The sequence below is a fragment of the Chrysochloris asiatica genome, unplaced genomic scaffold (assembly GCF_000296735.1).
Source record: "Chrysochloris asiatica unplaced genomic scaffold, ChrAsi1.0 scaffold00174, whole genome shotgun sequence".
In the NCBI taxonomy this organism is placed as follows: Eukaryota; Metazoa; Chordata; class Mammalia; order Afrosoricida; family Chrysochloridae; genus Chrysochloris; species Chrysochloris asiatica.
The window spans coordinates 3,679,205-3,695,479 of record NW_006408692.1 but is presented as its reverse complement, the minus strand read 5'-3'; the positions used below and the strand labels follow the sequence as shown (position 1 = coordinate 3,695,479).

The following is a 16,275-nucleotide window of genomic DNA, read 5'->3' as shown; positions in this document are numbered from 1 at the left end:
ATATTACAATAGATAAGGGTAGTTATGGAATACTATATATTACAATAGATAAGGGTAGTTATGGAATACTATATATTACAATAGATAAGGATAGTTATGGAATACTATATATTACAATAGATAGTGGTCCTACAACTCCTTCCCTCATCAGCCTCACCAATCTACTGCCAAGAACTTATGATGGCAAAATAATTTCACTTAAGGTCATTTTCCACATAGCATTTTGATCTATTCATATTAGATGTTATATGTTTTGTTGTTGTTAAATGCCATCAAGTTTGGTTTTGACTCATATTGACCCTGTATAGGGTTTCCAAGGAGCAGCTGATGAGTATGAACTGTCGACCTTGTGGTTCAAACTGACCTTGCAGTCTAGTGTTTTATCCCACAGCACTACACCAGGACTCCATTTATTAATTCTTAAGTAACAAATCAGTAGTGTTTCAATACACTACTTAAATTCTTAAATTCTTAAGTAACAAATCAGTAGTGTTTCAATACACTAAAAGAAAATGCCTAAATGGTCTCATAATGAAACCCAATCAAATGAAAAATCTAGGGGATTTAATTTAGAAATAACAATTACCAGGACTGTATGAATTTAAATTGCATAGTGGTTACAAGTCAGGCTGCTAACCTCAAGGACAGCAGTTCAAAACTAGCAAGGTTCCATGGGAGAAAGATAACGATTTCTGCTCCCCTAAAGATTTACAGCCTCGGAAACACTATACAGGGTCGCTATAGGTCAGAACTGACTTGACTGCACTTAACAACAACAACATTCTCCTAAGGAACTCCATGTATTTTAGAGGCACAATCTTTACTTCTCTCCTTGTATTAGGTAAGTTTGTGGTTTTTTTCTATTGACATAAAATTTTTTCTAAAAGTGGATCTCTTCATAGACCAAGATTATTGTTGTTAGGGACCATCGAGTCGAGTCGACAGCGACTCATAACAACCCTATGCACAACAAAGTGAAACACTGCCCAGTCCTGCTCCAACCACACAATCAATGCTACACCTGAGCCCATTGCTGCTGCCACTGTGCCAACCATCTCATTGGGGGTTCCTCTTCTTCTCTTACCCTCCATTTTACCAATCATGATGTACGTCTGCAGAGACTGGTCCCTCCTGATAATACGTCCAAAATATGAGAGACCAAGTCTGGCCATCCTGGCTTCTAAAAAGAATTCTGGTTGTACTTCTTCCAACACAGATTGGTTTGTTCTTTTGACAGTTCACATTGCTTTTAATATTCTCTTCCAACACCATAACTCAAACACATCGATTCTTCTGTGATCTTCCTTATTCACTGCCCAACTTTCACATGCATATAAGGTTATTTAAAATACCATGTGTTGGGTCAGGCACACACATCTTAGTCCTCAAACTGAAATCTTTGCTCTTGAACACTTTAAAGTAGTCTTGTGTAGGTTTGCCTAATGCAATACATTGTTTGATTTCTTGAGTGCTACTTCCATGAGTATTGATGGTTCATCCGAACAAAATGAAGTCTTTTCTCCATTTATATGGATGCTATTTATTGGTCCAGAGGTGAGGATTTTTGTTTTCTTTATATTGAGGTACAACTCACACTGAAGGCTGTGGTCTTTGATCTTCATCTGTAAGTATTTAAGCCTCCCTCCAGTCCTAATGCCACATTCTTCTTCATATAATCCAGCTTTTCAAATTATGTGCACAGCATACAGACTGAATAAGTATGGTGAAACAATACAACCCTGGAGCACACGTTTCCTAATTTTAAACCAGTTAGTGTTCCTTTGTTCTGTTTGAACAACTGCCTTTTAGTCTATATACAGGCTCCTCAAGAGAACAATTAAGTGTTCCAGAATACTCATTTTCTATAATGTTGTCCATAGCTGATCATGATCCACACAATCAGAAGCCTTTGCATAGTCAATAAACAAGTTTATGGTATTTGCTGCTTTCAGCTAAGATCCAGCAGACATCAGCAACAATATCCTTCTATCTGCCTCCTCGTCAGAATCTGGCTTGAACCTCTGACAGTTCTCTGTCAGTGTACTGTTGTAGGGGTTTTTATAATTAAAGACTAAGATTATCTTATTAAAATTATATCCCTGGCAATTTACACAGTACTTAGCACATAGTAGGTGCTCTTTAAACCTTCGTTGAGTAAGTGAATGAATTTAAAAAAAAAATGCTACCTTAAACACATACATTGTTAGCCTTTTAAGAAATGTCTCATGTTTTTTACTCCATTGTCTTTTGTAAATATCTTTTTTATCGTTACCTTTTAATCAATAGTTATTTTCTAAATAGCTGTTATCTACCACTTGATCATTGCTTACCAAATGCCAGGGACATACAGCATATCAAAATCCCAAAACCACGGCCCTCCCTCATTTAATCCTCAATTGTTGTTGTTAAGTGCCGTGGAGTTGGTTCCGACTCATAGCAACCCTGTACAGGGTTTCCGAGGCTGTAAATCTTTACAGGAGCAGAAAGCCTCATCTTTCTCCTGTGGAACAGCTGGTAGTTTCGAACTGCTGACCTTGCAGTTTGCAGCCCGATTCGTAACCACTGCGCTACCAGAGCTCCTTTTAATCCTCAATACAACTTGGTAAAATGGAAGTATGGGACTCTGAAAGATAAAGAAATTTGACTAGGAGTTGAATTCAAGTCTGCCTCCAAAGCCTGTGCTCTTATTGGGCTAAACACTACTCCAGAGGCTTGGTGAGTGAGACCTATGCTCACCTTGAAAGAACTTACAGACTAGTCTGATAAAAAGAGAAAAGGAAAACATCCAATTGTCTGTAATGCAAAGTAGAATGTGATCAGAGATGTAAAACATGGTATTTTTAAAGCACTAGATGGTATTGAATATAGGATAAATCGTATCCAACTGTGTTGAAAAAGGAATGACTTCTAAAAGAACAGAAGGCCAGTCAATTTAGGCTGGGCAGCTGCATTGCTGCTCTGGGCCTCTCATTTAGTGAGGTGTGGGAGGGCGTGGTGGAGGAAAGAGTGCTGCACCTCACTCTCTTTTCTAAATATCAAAATCTAGTTTCCATAGTTCTGCCTTTGAGAAAATACATGCCAACAGAGCTCCTATCTTAAGCAACTTCAACCAAGGACTGAATTGCCCCACACTTTTCTAGAAACAGCCCTGGGGATAAAATTTGATATAGATCTTAGAAGAATAAGACTTTTAAAAGATAGATATGGGAGGAAGGTCTTTCCTGTTGAAACTAATTGAGGCACAGAAACAAGAAAGACCAGGTTCTGTCTAGAATTCGTCCCATTTAATTAGAATGAGGACTGATCTATATGAGAGTTAAGCACGCTAAGGTCACAGTATGAAGGGCTTTAAATGTTTGACTAAGGGTTAACTGTTTTGTAAACTACAAATGCTTCATAAACATTAGAATTATTACTACTAACACTTGTTGTTTGAGTGAGTCAATGAATAAATAAGAGACCCTCCCAAGAAGATAATTCATACCTTTTGCAGAAAAAACTGACATTCCATGCTCTATTGCAGGGGTTTCAAACATGAAAACATAAAAAGCAGGGAGGAGAGCTTATACAAATCAACTAAGGAATTTTTGAAAACTTCATGCATCCGTTCTGGTTCACAACTACTGTTCTAACAGCTACTGAATTTTTTTTAAGAAAAGGAAAATCAAATGAGCAGAGTATATGAATGAGTGTACTCTGGCTCCTGTTCTCACCAAAGTCACCAATGAACTCCTGATTGACATGTTAATGGTCTACTTCCAAGTGTATGTAACTTGAGCTTCTACATTACTTGACACTATTGTTGTTGTTGTTAAGTGCCATTGAGTCAGTTCTGGCTCACAGTAAGCCTGTATAGGGTTTCCCAGTTGCCGCTGGTGACTCTCAACTGCCAACCTTGCAGTTCAAACCAACCTTGCAGTCCAATGCTTTATCCTACAGCGCCACACCAGGACTCCCACTTAAAACTCTCTTCCTTTGGTTTCCATAACATCACTCTCTTGGTTATTTTCTTCCCTCTCAACCTGGTCTTTAAGGAGCCCTGGTAATATTTTTACTGTATGCACCAGTATCCCTGGGAAATCTCATCTAACCTTCATAATTTAAAAGACAACTTCCTTTCTTTTTTTCTTTTTTTTAATGTTTTATTGTGAATTGTGTGATAGTCTACATCAGCTTTACATTCATTCCATGATCCATCATTTCATTGGCATAGTTATCATCCTGTCCATGCATCCTCACCCAACCAAGGGGTGTACCCTGTAAGCCTGCACCCCACCCCCTCAACTACAGTCCTCAGCCCCTTTTCATCTCCTGATCCCGAGCCCCCAGCCCCACCATCTCTTGACATTGTCTTCTCTGCCTCCATCCCAGGCCTCACTGCCTCTCTGGGTAGGATTCCGCTCTTTGCTCTTCTCCATTGATGGTCCCAGGGTCCTGTGCTCCTAGACTGATAAATTAATCACTCCCCTCTTTGTTACAAAATGTCCATCTTTAGATTTCCAACCCTCACAATCAGTCCTGATAACAATTATTCACCATTGCATCACAAGAGACCCATCTGTATTTCACTTCATCAGCCCTTGCTGGACAGGCTGGACACCACTCACTGGAGACTCTTACCTTCCTCCATGCCCTCTGGATCTAGGTTCCCTCTTGAAAGCCTGTAAGCCAGTCACTTCTTGCCTTTGTAGCCCTCCCCCCATTTTGGGTAGCCAATGTCCAAGTTGCCCATCCCTGTCTATTCTTTGTGTGGAGGGGGTGGGTATAGTTCTTGAGCAGGGACTTGTTTCCTCTTTTGAGCTACTGCATTCATAGGTATAGGTCATGTTTATTGAATTGTATCAGATGATGCTTTTTTTCCCCTCTTCTTTCTTCTTAGGGTTGAGCTCTGTTTATCCAGTCATTGAAGTCCAGTCAAATGGGCATCATCTGCAAGTGTGGGCTTTCTTACGTCTGTCTGGCCTCTTTTTATCTGCTGGCCGCCCCGCTCTCCACTCTAGACCTCTGTGGCTGTGTCACTGACCCTGAGCCCATGAGTCCCCCGATGTTGCCTCGCTACTGGCCCACCAGGTCTCCATCCGGGTTCACAGTAGTTTGCTGAACAATGTAGGGCTTAGCTCGCCCCTTCATTGATGTTCTTCGGTCACTTCCCCTTCTGGGTGATGTGTGTGGTTGTCAGTCAAAGTGTATATTTCCCTTGCGTCTTAGTCTTGGAAGAGAATTTGCACTGACAGGATCCGATCACTTGCCTTGATGTCTCCTGGGCAAGCCACCTGTATGTTCTTGTGGTAACAGTCGGACTGCCCTTATTGTTTTGTATTTTTCCTGTAGATCCTTCTTTCAAGAGGTATCTTCTGGTTTTCTAGCTGCTCCTGGCTGGTCTTCTTGTCCTTTCAAGTGGAGAAATTTCCCGTCTCTGAAGGTCTGGTTGTGGTTCAGTCCACCTATACTCCCATGTAATGCAGAGGCTCCTCAGTAAACCTCCTTCACTGGACACATTGTAGCCCCATTTTTGGTATTCTAATCAGTTATAGGCAGAAGACGGGCTAACAAGCTTTCCATGTTGATATTTCTGGTTATTCCTTTCTCTCCCCTCCAGTGTCTGTTTTATAATGTATTGCAAGGAAAACCAAGGTTCAAAAGATAGCCAAGCATTATAACATTTATTCCCCCCATTTCCCCATTCCATCCATGTCTCAGTCTCTGTATTCCAGAGCCCTGTTGTTCTAAAGCTGTGCCTACATCATTTTTTACCTCTGTAAATGACAACTTTCAAAACTATACCTTATTGCTACAACTTTTCTCCTAGGCTTTATAATTCTTTATACTTCCAGTTTCCCTTTATAATTCACTTTTGTTGTTGTTAAGTGTTGTTGAGTCACTTCCAACTTGTAGTGACCCTGTATAAGGTTTCTAAGGAGCAGCTAGTGGATCTGAGCCACTGACCTGGTGGTTAGCAGTCCAGTGCTTATCCTACAGAACCACAAATTTTGGTTTGTCTATAACGCATTCCAAATTAACATGCATTCCACATTAACATGTCTAAACCTGAATTCCTTCTCTTCTTACACTCCTTCCTACTTTCTCCCCCAACATGAATTGTTTTACCCACACCTGCGCTAACCCTATCTTATTAACCTTTGTAAATGATGTCATGAGTCATTTTGGGTCATTAAGCAGAAACCTTAAAACTCTGCATTTTCCATTCCTGTACCCTCAACAACTCTCTCTTCTTTATCCATATGGCCTTCAAATCCTATCAGGTCTATTTTAGAACATCAACTCTTTCCTCCTCAATTCTCACAGACTTCCTTATTCCAATTTCTCATTATCTTTCAGTTCTTTGGTTTCCCTGACATCCATCTCTCTACACTCTAGTCTGTTCCACACAATGCCACCAAAGCATCTGTCAAAATCCAATTATGACCATGTCATGATTCTACTTTACAACTTTTTATGGTTCTTTATGCCCAAAGGATAAAATTAGTTTCTTGGTTATGTACTGCCACAGTCTGACCTCAATCTAACTTTACAGCTTTCTCTTCTGCTGCATCTCCTTCCATTGCATCCCACTCTAGAAACACTAAACCCATGTTCCCCTGGAATATCTTTCAGGTCAATTCTGTAAGTGTTTATTTGAGTTTCTATTATTTAGACACTGTGCTGGAGTCTACAAAAGAAAAATAAGATAAAGATTCTTGTTCATGAATCAGTCTAGTAGTTGTTGTTATTAGGTGCCATTGAGTTGATTCTTACCATGGTGATCCTATATAGGGTTTCCAAGGAGCAACCACCAACCTTGCAGTTCAAACGACTATGCAGTCTGACACATTAGCCCTCAGTGCAATAGGAAAAATAAAATAATAATGATGTACTGTGCTACACCAAAATAAAAATATATACAAATGACAGAAGAACAAACAAGTCTGGGTTGGAAGCAGTACAACCAGAATATTCCTTAGAAACCATGATGGTAAGACGTCATCTCACATATTTCAGACATGTTGTCAGTCCTCTAGAAAAGGACATCTTGCTTGATAAAGTGTGGGGGGGGTCAGCGAAAAAGAGGAAGGCTCCCCCCAAAAGAGGTGGATTAGCTCAGTGACATCAGCAATGGGCTCCAACTTAACGACAATTATGAGGATGGCATGAGACTGGGCAGTGTTTCATTCTGTTGTGTATGGGGTCACTGTGAGTTGGTGCTGACTTGATGGTGCCTAACAACAACTGGTGTGGCGCTGTGGGTTAACGTGCCAGACTGCAAAGCCGTTTGAGCTGCAAGGTCGGCAGTTCAAGCTCACCAGCTGCTCCTTGGAAACCCTACACAGGGTCGCTATGGGTCAGAATCAACTTGACGGTACTTAACAACAACACAGTGTATGACATTGTTTTGTTTACCTCTCTGTTTCACCCACAAGACTGGTACCATGTCTTACATAAACGTAATCCTGACACTTCTACATTATAATAATTGTTGAATCAATTAGTTAATAGTAATAACTACATGCACTAAGTACTTACGTGATCTGAAAAGAACTGTATGAGGGTAGAAATTACTGTTTTCATTTTATAGACAAGAAAACTGAGATCATGACAGAACAGTGTCAAGATCAAAATCATACAGTTAGTCAGTGGTTGATGTTTGAACCCAACTGGTTTTAATGACAAAGAAAATAAGCAATAAAATGAGTTTCCAAGGAGAGAAAGAACAGATTGGTTAGGATCTAGAATATGAATTGAGAAGACTTGGCAGGCACTGTGTTAGGTGTGTTGCTGATGTAAAATAAAATTTCACCTTCACAAAAATCTCCTGGAATATAGATACTCCACTAAAGAAATCAAGATTCAGGGAGGTAAAATATCTTGCCCAAGATGACAGAATTGGTGCTAGGCAAGTCTATAAATGGCAATGGCTCCCAGTATTTCTCACTTGATTCTCTGAGAAAGGAGTGGAAAATGGCAATAAAGAGGTTTTGAAATGTGGAAAAGATTATACAGAAGAGCTTACACCAGATAGTCTCAATGTTACCAGTTAACTAGACTCTACAGACCAAGTCGGTAGGGTGAATTGAAAAGCCTGGAGAAGGTCTGGTACAAGTCACTATGAGAGCTATTTAAAAAAAAATCCAGATAAAATTGAATAAATGAGGTTAATGAGCATCAGTTAGGGTACCCAAGTGAGGTTAGGGTACATGAATTTGGAAACCTAATAAGCACTTCTTCAGTTTTTTATTTTTATTTATTTATTTTTTAATTTGGCTATCTTTGCTATCCCAGGAGCAAACAAAGTGTTAGGAATTGTCAGACTGTGAACAGTTGCAATTGTGGAACTAGAGAAAGACTGAGGGGAAGAATTCTTGATTATTAGCAAGGAGTTGTAAAAATGACTGATTATAATTTCTAGTATGAGGAGCTATATTTAATTAAACACAACTTTCCTCCTATACCAATCCTGAGCCCTTTCAGCTACATGGGGTTGGAGAAAAACAAGCAACCATTTTATCTGGTATCTGAAAATTCATGACCAGTAGCCTCTCAAATGTGGTGTTAACACTGCCTGGTAATTATATTTAATTTGCTGAATCTCTTATTCAGTCTCCCACTCTTGTAGACAATTATTTCATATAGCTCCTCTGTCTTCAGCTTCCAGCATCTCTTTTCCATGCTTCCTTCTACCTGATGACCTTACTTCCTGTTTCATCCATAAAATACATGAAATCAGAAGAAAAATTCCAGTAGCTCTCAGCATTGCATCTGTCTGCTTATCTGTATTTGTATCCATATGTTCTGCCTCAACTTGGTAACAATGAGTTGACCATGCGCCTAAGACCAACACCTCCTCTTTTATACCAGTTCCATACCTTCTTTCCTATTCAAGTATACTCAAGTATTCACCTCCAACCATTCTATCATCTCTCATCTAGTCATCAGTTTTTCCCTTTTGATTAGATCATTCCCATCAGCATCATGCTATAATTTCTCCCATATTAAAACAAAAACCCATACCATCCCTTGAGTTCAGATCTCCCAACCAATTTCAGCTCCCACCACATTTCTGTACCTTTATAGAAGAGACTGTGCTTGTACTCTAGTTCCTGTCCTCCAATTCACTCCTGAGTGTTCTTGAATTAGTTTCTACACTCACTATTACAGGAAACTTTCCTACCAAGGACACCAATGGCCTCATGTTGCTAAATGCAATGATGTGTTCCCATCCCTCTTCTTTCTTGACCTTTCTGTACTTGACACATTGTCCTTCCCCTTGAAACCTTGTTGGTTTGGCTTCTGGAACACCAAATTTTCATGAGTGTTTTTTGTTTGTTTGTTTGTTTTTCTTTCTCACTGACTCCTTTTCTGCCTTCTTAGTTGGTTCATCCTCATCACCCCAACCAAATGGAATGTTAACATCTTTGATTCATAGTTAATTCCCTTAATTTAAAATTTTATGACTTGGTTCATTTTCACTTCCACATAAGATATATGCTTTTATAACTGTATCTTGCTGATCTGTAATTTCATTCATTTCATTCTCTGACTGTGGTGAGTGAAATCATTTTGGAATTGCTGGACCTAATATCCACATAGATAATCTAGAGTCACCCATTGATCATTGTGTGTCTTCTTGGTTGTAGCATGTTCCTGCCATCCCGTCGGATCAGCTGTCCTTCCTTTCAGCTCAGTGACCTTCTGTGACCCCAGCAATGGTGACTGCCCTTGCAAGCCTGGGGTGGCAGGGCCACGCTGTGACAGGTGTATGTTGGGATACTGGGGCTTCGGAGACTATGGCTGCAGACCTTGTGATTGTGCTGGCAGCTGTGAACCGCTCACAGGAGACTGCATCAGCAGGTGAGTGTGCATAGCTTTGGCTCTCATCTGTGTGTCTTTTCGATTCCTGTTGAAAATCTGATAGCTATTTGGAAAATCTTGCATGATGTAAGTGGAGCAGAGTTATACATGCATACCCTTTTAAGGAATTTCTATCAAATAGCAGAATCAAGCAATTTGTGCTGGCAAAATTCTAGAGATGGACTGGTCCACTTTCACAAAATCAGTTATTCTTAACAGTAGACCCTTATATCAGAGAGAAAAACACTATTTCTGAAGAGTAAAAGCTTTAAACCTCTATAAATATATTTCATTCAAATGCTAAGAAATTCCTTAATAAGGACTTCATTATTTTATGTTTTATTAGCAGCACAGACACAGATTGGTATCATGAAGTTCCTGACGTCCATTCCATGCACAATAACAGTGAACCAACCTGGGAGTGGAAAGATGAACAAGGGTTTTCTGCACTTCGACATTCAGGTGAGACCACATATATATCTAGAACTGGTTCCTGGTGGTGCAGTGGTGATGTGCTCGACTGTGAACCAAGAGTTCAGTCGTTCAAGCCCACCAACTCTACATAGAAGAAAGATGTAGCTGTCTGCTTCCATCAAGATTCACAGCCTTAGAAGTTCTATGGGTTAGTTCTACTCAGTCTTATGTAAGATCACTGTGAGTGGGAATGACTTGGTAGCTTTGGGTGGGGCTGTGAGTAACAGTGATTTGTGACAAATCAGGAAACCACTTTTGCATCCCATGACTGAGAACATTTCAGTTTTAAAGTTTAATAAAGTAGTAACCCCATAAATTTGCAACTATGAAACATAACTAAGGATTGCTCTAACAATCCTTTTGTTCTTTTTTTCTGATTATTAGAGTAACTTATGTAATTATTATAGAAAATTTGGTAAATGCAAACCATCACAATAAAAAGAAACAAGATGAGAGGCGGGGCTTGATGGAAGCTAGGGTGCAGTGAAGTTCGCTGTCAGAAATACCACAGAATACCAGGCAAAGTAGATCCAGGGCAGAGCTCCCAAACTGGGAACCACAGAGATAGAAATATTTAAAAGGTTTGAAGACTTATAGCTAGTGGAACTTGTAGCAAAAGTAAAAAATTGCATACTTTTGAATCTGTCAGGCTCATTTGCCCCGAGCCGACAACTTGGGCAAAACCAAATGGCAAGACCAAGCGGGGTAGACACACCATAGAAATATGCCACTGGAACCTCAGCGCAAAGGTGGACAGTACACTTTGTCAGTTTTGCTTTGTTCTGATTTTCGTGTTTTTTTTGTATCTGTTCATTGCCCCCCCAACACTGTTGGCACACCTCCATTCTGGTGACTAGAGGGGGGTGCCTGAGCAAGTGGACACCCACCACCCTCACCACTGGTGGGTTTTTCTGCCACACATGCTCACAGATACTCTCAGCCCAAGAGCTGGCCCTGAACTACTTTTTTTTTAAATGCTGGAAAGGCCAGGACAGGAGTGTAGAGAGGGAAAAAGAGTTTTAAAACAAAACAAGCCAAAAACTAAATTAAATCCTGAAGTACAGCATAACAGCAAGCAGTGGCATCTTGAAATATCTCAGGCAGCTTTGAAGACAAGAAACTGAAGAGAGGACATCAAAATCATACTCATATTAGGCTACAGATTTTTTTTTTTCTTTTCTCTCCCTCCTCCCCCTTTTCTGCAATTATAAACTACAGTATTCAGTCTAGTTTTGTCTTTGTTGTTGCTTTTTTGGGTTTTTTTTTTTCTTGTGTTTTTTTTCTCAGCTGTTTTCCTGTTGTATGCTCCCCCTTCTACCTTTGGGGGACCCTTTCTCTCCCTATATTACCCAAGTAGAGACAGCAACTGGAGCATTTAGTCAAACTACAACCACACTCAATAAAACACCAAAACCAAGGCAAGAACCAATACCAACTGCCATATACCAGGGAGGCAGACAACACCTGTGAAAGTTACTCTGAGTTAAGAAATAAGAAGAGTGAAAAGAGAAGCCCACATCCTGATCACATCTACCTGGAAGCAATCAGAAAGCATAAAAAATACCTAAACACATACTAAATTAAGTATTAAGGCCACAGATAAACACTAAACATGTCCAAGAAGCAAAAGCAGATGACCATATCAGCACATGTCCTGAAACAAGATAAAATGTCCGAGACAAATAACCTAGAGGTAGACCTGGACTCCATTCTGGAATGAGGGCAGGCCTTGAATATGCCTGAGAAGGAATTCAGAAAAATGATTATAAAATGTTTCAAAACACTTTACAATGGAGTTGAGAAAACTAAGGAAGAAGTCAGGGAAGCGCTACGGGAACAATCAAATAAGATAAATACAGCATTAGAAACAATTCAAAACCTACAGAAAGAGGTCCAAACAATCAATAATAGAATATCAGAAATAGACAATACTCTGAAAGGGCAAAGGAGTAGAATAGACGAAAGTAGAACCAGTGATCTGGAAGACAAATCTCTCAATACCACTAAGATAGAAGTACAAACAGAAAAAAGGATTAAAAAAATCTGAAGAAAGTCTAAGATTCATGTTGGACAACATGAAGAGGAATAACTTAAGAATTATTGGCATTCCAGAACAAGAAGAATCATACAAATCCACAGAGGAAATAGTTGAAGAATTGCTGGAAGAAAATTTCTCTAAAATTGTGAAAAGATAAACATTCAGGAAACTCAACAAACCCCAGGAAGGATAGACCCCCAAAGAAAATCACCGAGATGTATCATAATCAAGCTGTCCAAAACCAAAGACAAGGAGACACTCCTGAAATCAGCCAGGGAAAACAGAAGTGTTACATACAAAGGCAAGCAAATCAGATTAAACTCGGATCTCTCTGCAGAAACCATGCAAGCAAGAAGGCAATGGGGTGACATATATAAAACCCTGAACGAAAAAAATTTCCAACCAAGAATCCTTTATCCAGCGAAGCTATCAATCAAATACGATGGTGTAATCAAAACATTCCAAGATAAACAGAAACTAAGGGATTTTGCCAAAGTTAACCCTGTGCTACAAAACATCCTAAAGGGAATTCTGTGGACTGAGAACCAACAAGACCAGACAACAACCAGAGATTGGCATACATGGCAGCACCTCCCAGAATTAAATCGATAGAAGGAAGGGTCAAGAACAGAACAAAACTATAAAAGCAAACTCAGAGAATCTGGGAGGTCAGTCTATGATCAAAACAATTACAATGTAAAAGAAGGCAAACATGTAGGAACAGAGATCCAGATGGTGAGAAGGTCAGGTCGATTACAGGATAAAATAGACTGCACTAAAAGGAGAAAAAAGTTAATGGACTATAAGGCAACCTCAAAGAAAATTAACACTTCACAACGTGCCAAGAGAATGAAAATCTAAGAAGGACATGGAAACACTAAAACTGTGAGGAAACTCACAAGAAAGAACACAAAAAGCATGAACTTAACAAAGGAAGACACACAGAACAAAGAAAACAGCAACACCACACACACAAAAAAAAAACATAATGGCAGCAATTAATCCATACCTATCGATAATTACACTGAATGTAAATGGATTAAATGCACCTGTTAAGAGACGGAGAGTGGCAGAATGGATAAGAGAGCTAGATCTTTTAATATGCCTTTGAACTCTTCTATGTAGATTATCATATTATTGGCAAATAAAGACAGTCTTGTCTCTTTAGTCCTTGAATGTCATACTTCTTCCTTCCCTTGGGTAGGGCCTCTAGTAAGCTATTGTTCCCAAATTTAATATGAATATTTTTAAATTTCATCATTAAGTATGAGATTTAATATTGATTTTTGATAGGTAGCTTTGATCAAGTAAAAGTCATTTTCTTCTATTCCTAATTTTGTTATCAATTATTTTCATATTTTGTTGAATACTTTCTTTGCTTCTTTCAAGAAAAGCGTATTTTTTTTCTTCCTTAGTCTGTTAGTGTAATGTATGACATTGAGATTTCCTGATACCGAACTGTTCTTTAAGTTCTGGAATGAGAACTATTGGTCACAATGTATTTTCATTCATTCATTGCTGAATTTGATTTGCTAGGGGTTTTGTTTCTTTGCTTAGAATTTTTGTAGCTATGTTTATAATTAAATTAGTAATTTGTTGTACTATTTATGTCTAGCTTTCATGGTGTGGTGCTGTAGAATCAGCACTGGACTGCAAAGCACAAGGTCAGCAATTCAGACTCACCAGCTACTCCTCGAAAACCCTATAATGGTAGCTATGAATCAGAACCAACTCAATGACATTTAACAGCAACAGTTTATGTCTAAGTGAATTAGATGTTCCTCTCCACTGTGTTTTCCTCCAAATTCTGTGCAGTTGATGATATAAAACTAGGATCATCAGCTACTTGATATTAGGTTGTTGTTGCTAAGTGCCATCGAGTTGGTTCCTACCCATAGCGACCCTGTATAGGGTTTCCAAGGAAAAGCTAGTGAGCTTGAATTGCCTACCTTGCAGTTCAAAATGACTTTTCAGTCCAGAGCATTAATCCAAAGTGCCACACCAGGTATGGTGTCTATGAGTGGTGGGAAGTTTTAATTACTTGTAATTAAATACTTTAATTACTTCTAATTAATTTATTACCTTAAAGATTCAGTATTTTTAATGATTATTATTTTAGTTGTTTTATTCTTTAGTCAATATTAGCTACCAAATATTCCTAGAAAAGTGTCCAGTTCATTTAATTTTTTAAAGTCTTACTAGGATAAAGTCATACATAGTATTCGCTTATAATGTATTAAATATTTGCTCAGTTTGTAGTTAGGGCTCCTGTTTGTCCCTAGCATTATGTATTCCTCTTTTCTTTTCACCATAATCTTGCTGGTCTTAATCAGCTTTTTTAATTTAGGTGAGTCAGTCTATTATTTCATCAGCTTTTTTCATTATTTTTTTATTTGATACTGAATATTTTTCTTATATAGTTTCTAAGTTTACGCTTTAATTTCCCTAGATTTTTTTAGTACAGTGATTAGCTCATTTATTTTTAGTCATTCTTGTTTCTAACAAATAGCATGGTGGCTTCTTAGGATAAACATTGTACTGTGAATCACAATGTCAGCAGTTCGAGCCCACAGTCACTACACAGGAGAAAGATGAGGCTTTCTGCTCCTGCAAAGATTTGCAGCCTTGTACAAAGCAAAAGTGTTAACTCCTTATATTTATAGTTTTTTAACAACTATAAAACAAAAAAAATTTTTAATGTAAATTTAACATATGCAGAGTCACTATGAATCAGTAATGACTCAACAGCATTGAACAACAACAGTTTAACAAGTACATTTAGGATTATAAATTTCTTCCTAAGAACTTTAAAACTGAATTCTCCTGGCTGTTATACAATAGTAAGTAAAAAAAATTCACCCCTGGTCAGTCAGTTTGTCGTACTGTGATAGCTTATGTGTTCTGATTCTGAAAGCTATGCCACCAGTGTTATCAATACCAGCAGGTTCACCTATGTTGGACAGGTTTTAGCTCAGCTTCCAGACTAAAACAGACTAAGAAGAAGGAGAGATGAACTACTTCTGAATATCTAGCCACCATAACTTTATTAATATCTAGTCACTATCAGCACTAGAATATTGAAATGTGAGGAAGAGCATCAAAATACTGTCAGAGATAGTGCCAGAAAAGGAGACCCTCAGGTTAGAAGGCATTCAAACAAAACATGACTGGGGAAGAGCTGCGTCTTCAAATTAGAGTTGTTCATGATGACAGAAATGGAGTAAAGCTTTGGGGACTGTTAATTACTGATGGGGCATAAGTCAAAATGAGGAGAAACAGCTGTAAACATCCATTAATAATCAGAATATGGAATGTATGTATTATGAACCTAGGAAAATTGGAAGTTGTCAAAAATAAAATGAAATACATAAACATTGATATCGTAGGCATTACTGAGCTGAAATGGACTAGTATCGGCCATTTTGAATATGACAATAGCATGGTTTACTATGTCAGGAATGACAAATTAAAGAGGAATGGCATCTCATTCATCATCAAAAGGAACATTTCAAGATCTATCTTAAAGTACAGCCCTGTCTGTGAAAAGATAATATCCATATGCCTACAGGGAAGACCACTTAATACAACTATTATTCAAATTTATGCACCAACCACTAACGTCAGTAATGATGAAATTTAAGAATTCTACCAACTTTTTCAGTCTGAAATTGATCAAACATGCTATCAAGTTGTATTGATAATTACTGGTGATTGGAATGCAAAGGTTGGAAACCAAGAAAAAGGATCAATGGTTGGAAAATATGTCCTTGGTGATAGAAACTATGCTGGAGATCGCATGAAAGAATTTTGCAAGACCAGTGACTTGTTCATTGCAATATCTTTTTAAACACATAAAAGACGACTATATACATGGACCTCACCAGATGGAATGCACAGTAATCAAATGGACTACATCT

At 38.5% G+C, this 16,275-nt stretch overlaps 1 protein-coding gene across 2 annotated transcripts in view; it reads left to right on the top strand.

Moving 5' to 3' along the window:
* NTN4 (netrin 4) overlaps positions 1 to 16,275 on the top strand; it is a 193,008-nt gene that overhangs the window by 155,058 nt on the left and 21,675 nt on the right. For both annotated transcript variants that reach the window (XM_006871798.1, XM_006871799.1), the window contains exons 6-7: positions 9,633 to 9,846; positions 10,193 to 10,308. In XM_006871798.1, the coding sequence (XP_006871860.1) occupies positions 9,633 to 9,846; positions 10,193 to 10,308 (330 nt within the window). The remainder of the gene's footprint in view (positions 1 to 9,632; positions 9,847 to 10,192; positions 10,309 to 16,275) is intronic.